At 43.4% G+C, this 16643-nt stretch overlaps 1 protein-coding gene across 1 annotated transcript in view; it reads right to left on the bottom strand.

The window, feature by feature from the left end:
* The window catches only part of rsrc1 (arginine/serine-rich coiled-coil 1), a 117584-nt gene that overhangs the window by 92447 nt on the left and 8494 nt on the right, over positions 1 to 16643 (bottom strand). The window contains exon 4 of the mRNA XM_069690531.1: positions 2697 to 2900. Coding sequence (XP_069546632.1) covers positions 2697 to 2900 — 204 coding nt within the window. The remainder of the gene's footprint in view (positions 1 to 2696; positions 2901 to 16643) is intronic.

Consider the following 16643-nt stretch of genomic DNA (forward strand, 5'->3'; position numbering starts at 1 on the left):
TGACGGCTATTTCGACTGCTATCAACTCTATAAGTGAGGTCACGGAGACACGAAAAATCAAAATTCAGTCAAAATGTTACCTTACAAGCAAACTTCATTATCTAACGATGGTTAGCACAAACTGCAGTATCGTGTATTTCTATAAAGAATTGTGCGTTTTTAGTAATTACAAAACACTGTTCAAATGAAAGTAAATTCATGGTAAAATTCCAACAACCATGACATAAGAATTGATATATATTAATTATATGTATAAAGTATATCCTACGCATGTCAAGGCCATTCACTGTCACTCAGGTTTTGGCATATTCATACGTACTGGGCAAAAAGATACACCCGCTCTCCTCCCAAACTGCAGTACAGTTGGTATCCCAGAGATACTGTATATAGATTTAATCCTCAAGCACAGGTTTTAGTAAACTGGAAGGCCAGATAGTAGAATAGACAGTTTGATATATATTACCGCTGCCACAGGTGGAAATGCAAAAACACACACACACACACACACACACACACACACACACACACACACACACACACACACACACACACACACACACACACACACACACACACACACACACACACACACACACACACACACACACACACACACACACACACACACACAGACAGACAAGCTAAAGCAGGGTCAGAGATAAAGGGAAAGATTCCTATCGATGCTAAAGGATATTGAAGCCTTAATAAGAAAATAGATATAGTCTGCTGGCCTTACATTTCACTGTAAGCTTTATTTGTTTTCTTGATACTGATCTAAGAAAGGCAATATGTAATAGCTTTAAATAAATGGAGCACTTTCCCTTTAAAAGCAAAACTCCATGCTCTGCTCACAAAGAAATCTTGAGCGCCAACGTTTTCAATGGTGACCAACCAAATTCGCCACAATGACAGAAAGAAACGGTACAAATTGTGTAATTCTAAATAAACAATAAGCCATAACTTGAATATCATGTCAATGCAATTATTTCTAACAGTGGGCCCGTTATATAATACTGGCTACATACATAAAATGAGTTGTGTTCAATAAACCTTCAGTTAAGATTCACTCTCACAGATAAATTTTTGTCTTTCCTGAGATTTTACTGAATAAGATACAGCGCACACACAGCGTCAGAGAAAGTTGCTAAAGTGCTGTGACAGTTTGACAATAGTGCAAAATCAAAGTTAAAAATTGTTCTGAGATGCACTACTGAATTTTTGTTTCTGCTCGTGATAAGTTTCATCATCTGACTGCACTGTTACATCAGGAATACATCTGAGGAATGGAGATCATTTTCAGTCAGATCAAACAGTCATAAAATCATAAATTGCCATATGGCTATTACTGCATGTTTCTGTTAGTAACACCAATGAAAAGCCTAGAAAATACTGCCTGAAAATAGTTTCTCCCTGACAAGTTTATGTGCAGTCAAAGCTGTATTTCAACATGACTTAAGTATTCCTTTGAAAAAATAGACACAAAAACTCACAACTTAATCTTTACAATACACATTTTTAAGTCTATAAACTTCTTTTCAAAGTTGTATGTAGAATATTTGACTGATTGATTAATCTGCCAGATATTTTTCCAATTAATTATTTAGTTGTTTAGTTGAGTAAACAGTGAAATAAGCCCTTTATAATTTCCCGCAGTCCAAAGAGATGTCTCTGAACTGTTTATATTATTCAGCCAACATTGGTCCCTGGATGAAACCCTGTTTGAAAACCCAACATTCAAAAAGCTGGAACAAGCTCATGTTTCGGCATTTTGATGATCAGAATAGTTACCGATTAACTTTCAGTCAGTCAACTAATCAATTAATTGACTAGTCGTTGATCTACTGTTGAATAACTTGGGCCAACACGGCCGAGCCGGTGCGTTTCGATTCCGGTTTATCTGAGGGACTAAAGTCTCTTAAACTCAAGTGTAGCACAACAGCTGGTCCGCATCCCTCTTGAGATCTGTGGTGTGATATGAACATCTGTGCTATTCAATATGACAGACAACAACTGGGTACCAGTCATATTACAGAGGCCTCCAATCCCATCACAGAATGCGACGCTGGAAAGAGACGAGGAGTCCTATTGTGGTAGCGGCAGAGAGGCCTCTAAGGTAGTTACACCTTAGTGTAGCATTGTTAAAGTACACTGAACCTCTTCCTTGTCTCTATTGCAGTGTTTTACAGACGTAAACTTGCAAGTGAAGATGTCCTTTGCCAACTTTTTTCATTTTAATGAGTGCGCTCCTGCTTATTGTTTTCTTCCTGGCAGAGGTGTATATGATTTCGTTACGTTTCCAGACTTATTGCGGCCGGGGCCAGAGGGTGAAAAGAGGAGTTAAAGACATCAGACATCAGCTGGTGGCCGACCCACCCTCTAAAAACGGAACTCCTAACTACCATATATTCTTATATCAGCGTGACATTTTCTTACAAGAGGGAATTGTATCACATTACAAGGCCCGTGTAGCCCGATGCTTGATTGCAAGGGGAAATAGAGGAAGAAAGGCAATGATGGATTGATGGATGGACGGGTCGGGTGATGGATGGACGGATGGAGGAGCTGTGGCCGGACTCCATATTTATGTCTGTATTACACAATTCAACATATTCTGCTCTCCTGTGGAGCCAACGGTTTAGATTGAGCAGCAAAACTTGTTTGGGTACATCTTGTTTGAAGCATAATTCCCCACTTACCCCTTTTTGTCTGCCTTGTCTTTACTCTTGTCCTTGTCCTTGTCTCTGTCTCTGTCTCTTCCTCTGTCCCTCTCCTTCTCCCGGTCGCGGCCCTTTCGCCGGCTGCGGTTGCGCTCTCTGCTGCGGCTCCTCTTGCGGCTGTGGCTTCTTCGGCGGCTGCGGCTGCCGCTCTTGCTGCGAGACCGCCGGTGGCGAGAATGAGACCTGAAAGAGATGAAAGGTGACAAGATAGTTAACATTACAGCTGATGAACCACCGACGATACAACATTTTCTCCCGGTGAATAAGTGAGACACGCCTTTTCCTTATGTCTACTCCCTGCCTTGTCTTTTACTTCAGTTAATTACGGTCTGTATTTCCCAGAATGCCTTTTAATCACTTCCAGCGAATGTGGCTGAGATTGTTTCACTCAGCGAGTCGGTCACGCATGTGTGTGTGGCAGCAGGTATATGAAATAGGAATAGTTGCTGCAGTGGATTGTGCTCCCACTGAGGAAAACACATCTTGTGGATGCATTGCACTGCAGGGCATTCATTGCTTGTTGAGAAATTCTATGGCTCTTCTATGATGGATTTCTCCCTCCAACATTGTTAGGACTGTATTGTAAAATAATCACAATACACAAAAATCAGCTGATGCAATGGCACTAAACTCAAGTAAAAGCAAGTGCTCAACACAATCTTTTCTCACTTTCTATTATCACACTGTTTACATCTGTTAAAACACAAAATGAAACTCACAAAGATCAAATTTGTAACAGTGGATAGGTTCATCCTTCATTGGCCATGCCTAATAATTGTTATATTATTACACGCACACAAGCACACACTGTCGAAATTGAGCCAATTACAGGCTGGCTCAGGGGGGGGGGGGGGGGGGGGGGGGGGGGGGGGGGGGGGGGGGGGGGGGGGGGGGGGGGGGGGGGGGGGGGGGGGGGGGGGGGGGGGGGGGGGGGGGGGGGGGGGGGGGGGGGGGGGGGGGGGGGGGGGGGGGGGGGGGGGGGGGGGGGGGGGGGGGGGGGGGGGGGGGGGGGGGGGGGGGGGGGGGGGGGGGGGGGGGGGGGGGGGGGGGGGGGGGGGGGGGGGGGGGGGGGGGGGGGGGGGGGGGGGGGGGGGGGGGGGGGGGGGGGGGGGGGGGGGGGGGGGGGGGGGGGGGGGGGGGGGGGGGGGGGGGGGGGGGGGGGGGGGGGGGGGGGGGGGGGGGGGGAGGAAGACCTGTCCTCAGTATTGATCCTGACATTGGCCCTCTGGTCTCGAAAAGATTTACAGTGGGAGATTTACTTTGTTAGCTATGACACACAAACATAAAGACACCGGCAATAAGAAGATTCAAAGTGTAACTTATGTCTCAGTCTCCATGACACAAATTAACGCTAACTGTACAAACTTATTTATGTGTCACTGCACATGCCTCTAATAACGCAGACATGTTCTGTAAGTGTGTTTTTGAGACTGCATTAAGCACGTGCGCGCATGTGTGCGCGTGCGTGTGTGTGTGTGTGTGTGTGTGTGTGTGTGGACCATGATTTGAAACCCCAGTAGAAATCAGTAGCTGAAATGCCGTTATTTTCCATCATCTATCATTTTATTGATTTGTCTATAAAAACAGTCAAACCTGCTGTCCACGAGCTTTATTGCTTTCCCCCCTTTATTAGTTTGCAGTTTGGGACATCCAGAGCTGTCTCTCTCCCGACAGCAAACTAATCATTTTCTTCACATGCCTGTCACCATGCTAACAGACAACACTCTGACATCTGTTGCAATCAATTAGGCTGGGGCGATCCTGATCACTGGAGAGTCGCTGCATAGTTCAGGTTCTCTACAAAAGGGAATCTCACTGGGAAAAAAAAACATGACTTCAAGTTCAGGGTTTCAAAGGCACTGAAGTCCAATCTGCAGTGAAAGCGAACATATCTCATCATCTATATCTATCAGCAAAGGTCAGACAATGACCAATATCTTTGAAACATTCAGTACACAATACAATTATACTGTAAATCAATTTCAATTAAAAGAGTTGATTCCATCTTTACTTTATATACTTTCAATGACATGTTACTGTTGCTGAAACCAACCGTTATACGCATTATTAATTATTCCTTATTTTTCTTAACTGTTTCACACAAATTTTTAAAAATTTTTGAAAAAAAAAACATCCATCAGTTTCCCAGACCCCGAGGTGACATCTTTAAATGTCCTGCTGTCCCAGAGAGGACAGAGCAACTTAAAAAAAAAAATTGTAGGGCTGGGTATCAATCAAACATTTTCAAAAATGAACAATTACATTACGGTACAAATGTTTAGTTGTCATGCGGTTTAAAGGGGGGGGGGGGGCTGTCGTCAGGTTATTTTCTGTAGCTACAATTTACCAACGTTCCCTAAACGCCTCACATGCTAACAATAGATGCCAGTTTGCCCACTGTACACAGAGAAGACTCTAGTTACTGCAGCACACGCAACTCGGACAGCTGTCTGCCCAAAAGAGTGGAAGAAGAAATAAGTAAAATAATCTTAATGTAAGGACTCGAAATATAGTGACTCCAAGCCATCGTCCAAGTAAAGGCTATGTATGGTAAACTCTCCCATGAGATCTACTCCTGTGTAAATGTTGCAGAAGTAGGTATCAATATTTAGTATCAAATGAAAAGGTATTTCTTAATAGTTAGTGAATAGTACCAAAGCACTTCGCTCTGTGCCATAAAAGTAGCAAAGTTCAGTACCAAGCTCTACTCAAAGCCAATAATTTACAAAAAAAAAAAAAAGATAAATTGATTATCCAAACTGCTCCAGAATAATCTTCTGTTTATCAATTTATCGAATAATTGTTTTAGCTCTAGTTACAACAATACTGTACTTATCAGAGCAGTCCCTCAGTAGTAGATTTTTTTTTTCCCCCCACAGTAAATCCAGTCACCTGGAGTGATTATCAGAACTAATCATTATGACACATCCAATTTAGAGGTGGAGCTGAAAGCAGTCATCAGTCATAGGACATTTGATTCAGCATATTTAATATAGTGTTTACTGGAGCTACGATTAGGGTCCGAGAATCACTTCTAATGGAAGTTGGAAAAGAAAAAGATTGGTGTTTTTTGGGGTACGGCGTCTCGGGGCGAGATAATCCATCAATGGCCCGAGCAGACCTTGGAATGAGTGAATCTCTGTGTTAACAATGCCTGTGTATGTTTGTAATCAGCAGTACATGAGGGGACATACAACAGAGCTGCACTGTTCCAAGCCTGAGTCCTGTATTTACAGCCAAGCAAATTGTGGCCAGAAGCAGCAGATGCAATGAACACGATTTCTCTCCCTCCCTTTCTCTCCCTGTCTCCGTCTCCCTTTCTCCCTCTGATGGCAAAGAAAACAGTCCACTTCTGGGGTGTGCAGCAAATTAAATCTACTGTAGTTAATAGAGTGAGCCTATGCTGCTAAATGTCAATTTCCTGACCAAGTCCTTCCCCTTGGAGAATGATTAGCTAATTTGAGGCTGGGGATAAATGGGCTAATGCAGGACACACGCAGATAAACAGCCACCGTTGGACCCCATTCCAAACCCTTCCCCTGCTTTACATTTTATTGGCCTTATTATCTCCAGGGAAAATGGGTCCCCCTATGACCTAAACATATTTTCATTTCTAATAAAAGGCCCTTGCTGGTTGCCCCCACGTGCAACCCCCCAACCAACCCACACACACACACACACACACACACACACACACACACACCCACACAGCCTCCTTCCTCCATTCCTTCCTCGTTTCATCGTCCAATCCATTAAAATCGGAGCTCTGCAATTGGCTGGGACCGGTTTCCTGGTGAATTATCAATAGAGTAATTATGCTCCATGTTGGGAGCTGGGCTGAAGCTTATCGCCGCTGACCCCCCGGTGCGCGCCAGGATATGATCCCTCACCACAGCCCATTGGGGTAATTATGTGGTCGGGTGTGAAGCTGGATGGTGTGTTACCTTTATCTGTATTCTATTTCTGTTTTCATTGAAAATTGGACATTAATGGCAGCTACACGATACCACTAGTGTCAGATACAGGTGAACGTCTCCAATGGAATCTGACCCCAGTCAAATCATTATTCACAGTACGCAGCGTAGAGACAGGTAGCACACACACACACACACACACACACACACACACACACACACACACACACACACACACACACACACACACACACACACACACACACACACACACACACACACACACACACACACAAAGACCAATCATCCGCACTGTTCCTTTAACCTTATCTTGGCCCTATTCGAGCAGCAGTGGCGGACATTCATACTCTTCCTCCATTTTCCCATCCACCATCCTCAGTTGGGAAGACAAAACAAAGTCAATGCCGATATTGTATTTGTCCTGTGGTAGAAAACACCACCATAACTGCTGGGAACATAGCTCGTCTCCCCAGTGATGCCCCGAGCAGCGTGTCTGTCCATTAGGCCAGCGGAGCGCAGCGGAGCGCAGCGGTGATTAATCGCTATGCAACTTTAACCCTATCATATTTCAGTGGAGATCGGCGACAGTGACCCTTCTCTGACCAACAATTCGCTTAAAGCCAGAGATAGTTGTTTTGTATAAATAAGTAAAAAAAAAATCAACATCTCAGTTTTCTGACCAGATATAGTATATGTGACAGAGAATCTAAATAATTGATCATAATAACTTTTACTTTTGCATCTCGCCATCACTTTGTGTTGAGCTACGGAAGCAACAGTAAATGTGTCAATGGAGAGACCTAAAGTCCTGCAACACTTGTGAACCAGCCTCCAGGCCCGTGTCTGTGCCGTTACCCTCCATTACAGATTATTGGTGGTTTTTGTTCATCCTTTTTCTCTGGAGTCACAGTATGAGTGCATTTTCTATTTTAAACTTAAGATAAGTCACATCTTTGTCAATTTAATAGATAGATGTAACAAAATTATTTTGTTAACATTTGCAGTTTTTGCGAGTCTAAACGTAAATGCACAATCCCTAGCATAATTTTTTTTTTTTTTTACATGAATTATTACTATGTCTGCTTTTCAGAAAGATTAATAAAAAAAATAAAAAAAAATAAACTCTATGCACAAACACAGAAATGAATGATAAAAGTCAATGTTCCCCAGAGGCGCAGTAGAATGGATACCACAACCAGTAATAGCGACTAAAATCACAAAGATAAAGCCAAGTTCACACTTATGCCTTTAGACAATGTTAATTGTGGCATGTTGGACAAACTGAACATAAATGGTGGCTTGCATGATTTGTCAATGACCAGGACCTGCACAGCCTTATTCTATAAAATACTTCTTTTTTCAGACAGCATGATGCCAGAGCAATACAAAGCAGGACTTGATACACAAGACCACAAATGTTTCTGGCATATAAACTGGCATATAAATAGCAAATAGACAACCTTTTAAGTTGTTTGGCATCAACTAATTTTCTCACAGAAAAGTGACATTTTGATAACCTAAAACTTATTTGTTCTTTGTCTGTACAATTGTTTCACTACATGACCAAACCAATTAAGTAACAGTAAAACCTTAGATTTGAGTACTCTCCAGCCACACACACACACACACACACACACACACACACACACACACACACACACACACACACACACACACACACACACACACACACACACACACACACACACACACACACACACACACACACACACACAAACTACAAAAAAGCTTGCCAGTCTACTTTTCCAAGCAACAGACAGATTGAAAAAGAAACGGGCCTATTGAAAGCGAGACGTTCCATATTTGAAGAACTTCATTAATGCACTGTTCCCCGCAGAGTTATTTCCAGTGACAGAGCACACAGCAGCAGCTTCATGTTCAAGTTAAAAGTCACTTTTCTCTTTTTTTCTGCCATTTCAATGTGTCTAAAAGCACCTTGAGTGAGCAATGTGCATTTCCTGCTGCCAAAAGACGTGGAAAACAGCTGTTCCTGCCTGACGCTGCCTGCTGAATGGAATGCAAATATGTTAACCATCCAGAATTTATTACTTTTGAGTGCTCTTCAAACGCAACGGCAGACACAAGTTTAATTTATGATATTCCTCTAATTATGAGAGCTGTTGAAATCATTTCCCAAGCTGCTTCCTCCTTCCAAGCAGCCACATTATCTGTTCCCTCGATTCACAGTACACGCACACACGCAAACACACACACACACAGACTCAGTCAACCACTGTGCACACCCACACAGAAACATAAATATACACACACACACACACTAAATAACACACAAGGAATCACTGCAAAGTAGCTGATTGTGAGCACAATTAACACAGCAAAGACCTAGCATGAAAGATTCTCAGAAATGTTTTTTCTTCATTCCCCTCTGCTTCATAAAAGCAATGTTTAGATTTGTCATAATCTTCAGTTTGCTTTTAATTTAGCAGTCGTCAACATAAACGTCTGCAATGCCCTGCTATGCTGTAAAGCAGAAATGAGACCTCATGCAGGCCACCCACTCACTACCTCCCGGACCTACCCACACACACACACACACACACACGGATACAGCCACAAGCCACAAGGTCAAGTCATTTAGCAGAGTTCAAAGGCCTTCAAAGTCCCTTCAGATCTATATGAACCTACAACGGCCGGCCGATGATGAGGGAAAAGATGACTTTCTGCAGCAAGATATGGTTTCCATGTGTGTGTGTGTGTGTGTGTGTGTGTGTGTGTGTGTGTGTGTGTGTGTGTGTGTGTGTGTGTGTGTGTGTGTGTGTGTGTGTGTGTGTGTGTGTGTGTGTGTGTGTGTGTGTGTGTGTGTGTGTGTGTGTGTGTGTGTGTGTGTGTGTGTGTGTCACCGCATGCATATGTGTTGATTACCCGGTGTCTTCATTGCCACATATGCCCAGTGTCACTCAGCCTCCTCATCGCAATCCTAAACTTGGCCGTCTGGTGTGCACCCGCAACCTTTGACCTCTGTGCAGCCGCAGCTCGACATGACACCCATTAGCAGCTGGAACCGAGTCGGGTGGAGGGAGGGGGGGAGTCCCCAGCTCAGCCACTCAGTCCAGACACAAGGTCAAGTGGAGGTCACACTTAGACTAGGTGCTAACTTGCCAACTCGCTCACAGCCACTCACGCAGCTGAAACCCACTTTTTTCCCTCCTTCCATCCATCACAGCTCAGAACAATTAGTTACGCCGAGAGAGTTGTTTTGGTTGTCATTGCCTCGATCTGTAAGAGGGTGGAAAGCAGAGAGGGAGTAAAAGTAGAAGGACAGAAGAGGAGGAGGAGGAGGAGGAGGAGAAGGACAGGGAGTGCAGACTGGGGGGGAAGACGATAGGTGAAGGACAGCAGGAGGCTGTGGAGAGAGAAGGGATGAGATGAAGGGGGGAAAAAAGCTTATAAAAGTTGGGGAGTCAAGAACAGCCAGGATAACAAAAAAGGCAGAGAATGAAAAAGAAATTGGGACTTCTGGAGAAGACAGAGCAGACAGCCGTACTTCACATCAAGCTGGCTCCAATTAGCAGGTGTGCTCTCAGACGCTCGCTCTCCCTCTCTCTCTCTCTGGTCAGGGAAGATGTATTTTTCTGCCTTTTATACGCATGTATTTATGAAGTGGTAGGAGATCTGAGGGCTCTTAGCATAACAGCCTTTTATTGTTTAAATGTGGAGTGCTCGGCCCAGTGTGCTTAAGTGATTTAGGAACCTCACAACTCCGGTATAAGAAAAATCATAAACGCTGAGACAAACCATGTGGGTGGACTGTAAAAGGCACAGAGGAACGGGCCGACAAAAAGCAGACACACATTCCACTACTAAAGGGAAACTACACTTAATTAAACACCCAAGACACAACTGCAATAGCGCCCTGTAAAAAAAAAAAAAAAAAAAAACATAGAACTATTAGTTTCACCTCTTCGGTGGAATAACATAAAGTTGTCTTCTGACAGAACAGAGGCTTGTCTCATGAAGAAGTTTCTAAAAATCACTTTTTTTTTATGAACCACGGAGAAGGAGAAGGAGAAGGAGAGAGAGAGAGAGAGAGAGAGAGAGAGAGAGAGAGAGAGATGAAGAAATGAATAGAAAGAGAAAACAACAAACTCGAAGAGAAAAAAGCCTCCAGCACTTCTGTCGCTTCACGTAGTCTACATGTAGCCCTACATGTCGAACTGGAAGTCGCCCATACAGAGGGAAGATTTGAGCTTCTTTTATGAATCCCGGCTGGTGAAAAGAGTGATTTTTCAACACTGACCTGAACGACTGAAGAGAATCGGAGACAATCCAGTTTCATAAACGATGAGCACAAAATTACATTGAAAACACATGGACCTTCTCTGGTACAATTCAATGTGCGCAACAACAGTTTATGTATCTGAGACGATTCGTTTTGGTTTTTTTTACACACACACAACACACACTGCTGAATTTACAGTGGCGCCCGACTGATTTATCAATTGGCCGATTTTAATCATCTTACATTGGCCTATCACAAATATATCTGTTTAGGTATGTATATTTTCTGATATGGGAACTTTTTATTAAAGATAATGCAGAAAAAAGATGTTTGGGGTAATGCAGACATTGTTCTGTTTGCGGGTTTTTTTTTTTTTTTTTTTTTAATTTATAGTTATTTATAATTATTGCATTCCCGGTGAAGTTCACAAATGTTCCCTGCTGGTAGGTCAGTATATTTAAAAACAATTTTTTTTTCTCCTAATTCTGAGCATATTTTATATCTAAACTGTTTCTTTATCTTATGTAATATTGGCTCTTTTTAAAAATGCCTATATGTACTAACATTCAAATGAAAAGTCAAAAGACTGAATTACTATGCAGAGTTTGAGGCACTATCCACGATGCCCCATGTTATAGTGATGTCATGAATGTCATTCATAACACATCTGCAGTAGCACACGGGCGCACACACTTTGTTATCCCACTTTTAGTGAGTGTCAATATCCCACTGAGCTTACAGAGAAATCTGGCAAACCTCCACTCCAACAAAACCGTTGACTGCATTTAAAATAATTACATTTTCCTGCTTTGATTTGGTGCCAAAATCACAACGTTAAGTTCTCTGTTCAGCCAGTCACAGAAGCGTACTGCTCTTTGTTCAACCAATCATACGACAGTTGGCCACACTTCCTTTGGCCGATCCATCTATCTCCACTTCCTCCTCATGTTCTCAACTCTGCCAAAAGCCGAATGGATAGATGGGGCAAAAAGGAAGACAAATTTCAAACAGAAAACCTCACGCGCATGCTGAAAAAGTGTTTCATTACTTTAAAAAAGATTGTCAAGGTTTCAGTCACGGCGCACATGATCCTTGTTTCATTTCTCTGCCATTCTCCCTCATTTTTCTCTTCTTTTTTCCACAAATAAATTACTAAGCGTGTGAGTGAAACCACATGCCTGTGTGTGTGTGAGTGTTTGTGTGGTTGCTTTCCTTGTCCAAAGTGAACTGACAAGTGCAGGCAGTGGTTCCATTAGCTGGCAATTTGCTCTCAAGTTGTCCGGGGGGGTAACGGAGCTTCTTTTTTTTTTTTTTGGGTGGGGGGGAGGCAGGGGGGGAGTGGGGTAAGACAACGCACATGGCTCTACTTAGGATGAGTTAAGTGAGGTGCTCACACACATAATCTGAGGCCATCATTCAAACACTCCTGTAACACACACACTCTTACATGTGAATTTGACACAGCCTAAATGGAGATCAAACCTCGGATAATGGAAGCAACAATCAATTGTAAACACAGACATATCAACTAATGTTTGAAAATCCATTGATGGATGTGTCGTAGACAGTCACAAATGTATCTAAATATGATTGTGCCAGCATACTATAAAGACTCTATACAGGATGTCTACACATGCATCCTCTGAGTCCCGGTGTCCATATGGTTTGAGCCAGAGCTTAACTAGTGTACAAGGTAAACACGGCTGACTGAGGTTTGTCCATGGATGCTCTCTTAGCTCGGGTCTCTATGGACGGGCTCAAAACCTGGCTACTAAATCACACAAGGCACATAAACATACACACACACACACACACACTCCCCACCCACCTCCCTCCCTCTGAGTGTAGTATGTTTAAGAGTGAGGAGAAGCACTGCGGACAGACGGTGGCGTTTATCTGTGCATAAATTAAGAGCAGAAGCTGTTAATTAAAGGGGGGGCTGAGGGGGGGGGGGGACAAGCGCAGATAAAATAAAACTTTGCAAATCGACTGCTTGGCAAGGTGACCTCAGAGCACCGGCCGTCATTCTACGACCCGCTGTCCTGCTGGGCGAGTGACACGGGGGGGGGGCAATGTGCAGGTCCGGCTATGAGCATATGAGCAGCAGGCAACTGGTAGACCCCCTCCCCTCCTCCCCCCCGCCTCTCTTTCTCTGTGTATCGCTGTCTTTCTAGCTCTCTCTCTCTCCCCTCCTTCTCCGCCCAGAGCGTTATTAGACCCAGGGCTCTGCTGCGGCTCCAAACAGCTCAATGACAACACACAGGGCCTGCCAATTAGAAATAATTAGACAGTCATTTCAGTGGCAAGTCTTTTTAAGTGCATATATAACGATGCAATGATGCTTATTAGCCGGCCTGAGCCGGCGAGGACCAGGGCCTCAAACGCTTTGGTGCTGGAGAAAATAATTATGCCAGTGATCACAAAGCGAGCTGCACATCTCTGTACTTCACCTCCACGCGTTTCAAAAATCCACTTCATTAGCTCCCGTAATTAATCCTCCATTAATTGCAGGAAAAGCCCAGTTTACCTCCCTTCGTTTCTAATTATCATCTTATAAATAGTTATGGTTCTAATTAATGTGTTCATTAGGCAGGATATTTCTCTCAAAGCCTTGCTGGGAGCCAAAGGTCCGGCTCAGCTCTCTCTGAAGCCTAACCAGCCAGAAGGTGAGGCCATCCTGCCTGCATTTGCTTTTATTTTACTACATTCAACCTCCTAATTGGCATTTAAAACCCAATTTGGAAGAACTTCAAGAAGCTTAAATAGGAGAGAGAGACAGAGAGAAGGAAGGAAGGAGAGAGAGAGAGATACATTTGGTGTTCATTTTCCTATGCCAGAGCTAAAAGCGTTTCTGTCTCTGTCTTTCTCTTGGTCTGGCCAGACGGATGAAGCTTTTCACTCTGAACACAATGAGGGCTGATTGCATGTTAGTAGTCTTTGGCATTATAAATGTTGTATTTGCTAAACAGAGAATCTGTGTCTCTACCAAAGAAATAACAGTGGGAATAACAAACTTCTACTGGGTTTCAGGCATCAAACAACCAAATTTGGGGTTTGGTACACAGATATAAAGTAACCAGCCAGGTGTTTATGTTAATCCCAAAGACGTGCGTTCATTCACAAAACTTCCAAAAATGAAAATTCCTCAACCCTCTCAATTACCAGGGAGGTGATCTGACAGATTTTATCCAGTTTTTTTTAATTAACTTTTGTTATTCTAAAACCTATATAAACCTACATATTGTTTATGTGATAAGAATTTATAATATATGTAGTTATTTAGGGAAACCTAAATCAAGTATTTTCAAATATGTTTTGAGCTCTGCAAAGTTGTTATGTTGTTTTCAACATTTTAGAAAATTATGATTATATGTGTGGCATTCATTTATAACTATAATCTTTGCTCTGTTACCCCTTTTTGAGGAGTAAGAATATTAAATTATATTTAAAAATAAATGTGTCCAGTATATTGTCAGCCAAAACGGGTTATTAAGAACAACAAATGCCTGTTTAACAAGCATGTTAAATGCTAATAGCACCAGAGTTAGAGGGATGTTGGAAAGGACCTTAGTTGTATTTTCCCACCTCCACACTGTGTGGAAATCTTTTTTAATATATAACAAACAAGAAAAGAAAATATGTTACCTGTTAATAGACACGGTTCAGATTCTCTGCATCTTTATACTCATTTTCTACGAGGTACGACTGATTGAAAATGCAGCCTAACAAGGGAAAATACAGTATGCAGAGGTTTATATTACCAGACAAAATACAACAGTTGTGATAAATTGAGAATAACCTCACTTTACAGCCATATTAATGAGCATGATGAACTCTTGAGTGTGGAATTTCTTTCCTATTTTTGAAATCACTTTCTGATTTAAACACAAGTCTGTGTGCTCGAATCATTTCTGATATGAAGCAACTGATGCCCGAGAGATTCCTTTTTTTTTTCCCCGACTTCAACCGACATCTAAAAACACAACTACCTTTCTAAACCAGCACCGTAACGAAACAAGATTTATGTGTCGTTACTCCCAATTGGTTTAACAGATGTATAAAACGAGAAAAGGGACGCGTCTCTGATATTAAACTTGTCTTTGTTTGGGACCATCGCACTAACTCCCTCATTTGGTTGTGTATGTGAGAAGATTGGTGTGATGCCTTTTGTGGGGTGAATTTTTGTGCGCGTGTGTGTCTCTGTGTGCTGCTCGGTGCACACTCTACAGCTCGGAGGCTACCCACGGGAGTGGGCTAGTGTGCTGTGAGCCTGCAGGATGGAGGGGTGCGATGGAGTGGGGTGGGGGCGGCTTGGCAGAAGTGAGGGAGGAGGAGGGATGGGGGGAGGGGGGAATCCTCTGGCGGTAGAGGGGAACACTGCTTGCGGCGAGGCGGGGATGAAAGAGGCTGTCTGTGTCAGTCACTTATTTCTCCCTTTGGTAAATAAAGGTTTCTGACAACAAAGCCGAGCAGCGCTTGACTGGCCTTTACACCAGATAAATAAAAAAGACAACACAGAAAGGGAGTAAGACAGAGAGAGGGAGGAAAAGAGAGAAACGCAACAACAAACACGTTCAGATCTCACGACTGGAAGCATGTTGATTTTTATGGAGTAGAGAGGACGTAGCTGAACTAAACCAGGTCATCTTTCAGTTTAAATCAACACTTTGCAAGTCTGGTAATACGGGAAGAAGGAAGAAAGGGCTGAGTGTCATCCTGTGGAAAGGGGAGAAGAAAAGATGTTGAGAAGTCCACGGGATAACAGACAGATGGATGAGAAACAGCCGGGAGCCTGCTCCTAAATTCCAGTGCAGCACACTCAAGACCAACCGTGGACCACAACAAAGCCGTTAGAGCACAGCGAGATGCTGCACCGTGAAGAAGAAAAAGGACTTTAGGGTTGTTAGCATTCTTCCTCATTTTATTTTGTATCCATCAGCACCCATATTCATGCCTTATGCTTCTCTTATAACAGCAAGATCTCAGTGTTTTTCGGAGGAATCCAGATTTCACTTGTCATATCCTCAAAACACACTCAGGGCTGTTTCCCTTATACAGCCAGCGACACCCAAAACCACCTGCTACATTGCGCGCACACACTCTAAACTGTGTGAATAAAAAAAAAAAAAAAATCCCCACCGTGCTACCTGACAGGGGAATTGCTGATCCAGGTGCAATGAAAGCTGCTCACCCACAATAAAGTCACTGATTTTCCACACCCTGTCTTCTAGCACTCGACTGCCCTATACCGCCCTCTCCTCCTCCTCCTCTCAGACCTTTCCCTTCCTCCCCTTCCTCCCTTCCGTTCCTCACCTCAGCCCTCCCCGTTCCCAAGCCGCCCGGTTGACCTTGCGCACACTCCGTGTCGGCGCAAGGCAGGAAAAGCTATCTAGCAGATGTACGACACCTCATCTCATACGGGGGAAAATTGCTGTGTGAAATAAATACCAGGCCATCGCTCAAACACTACACACGCACACGCACGCACACACACACACACACACACACACACACACACACACACACACACACACACACATACATACATACATACATATACACACACACACACACACGCCTGGAGTCTTTCTGTGATCTCCTAAGCAGAAAGCAGAGCTCATGTTATGGAATTATAACATCCAGGTTACATAGTTGCAGCAGCCAGAAAGACATAGCTGAGTGGACAAGTGCTTAGAGGAAAACTCTGGGTCAACCACTGCAGTACAAGGC

This window comes from Brachyistius frenatus, unplaced genomic scaffold, assembly GCF_029030835.1.
Source record: "Brachyistius frenatus isolate BFR_SWC_R1_liver_20210118 unplaced genomic scaffold, ASM2903083v1 Contig_1, whole genome shotgun sequence".
NCBI classification, from domain to species: domain Eukaryota; kingdom Metazoa; phylum Chordata; class Actinopteri; family Embiotocidae; genus Brachyistius; species Brachyistius frenatus.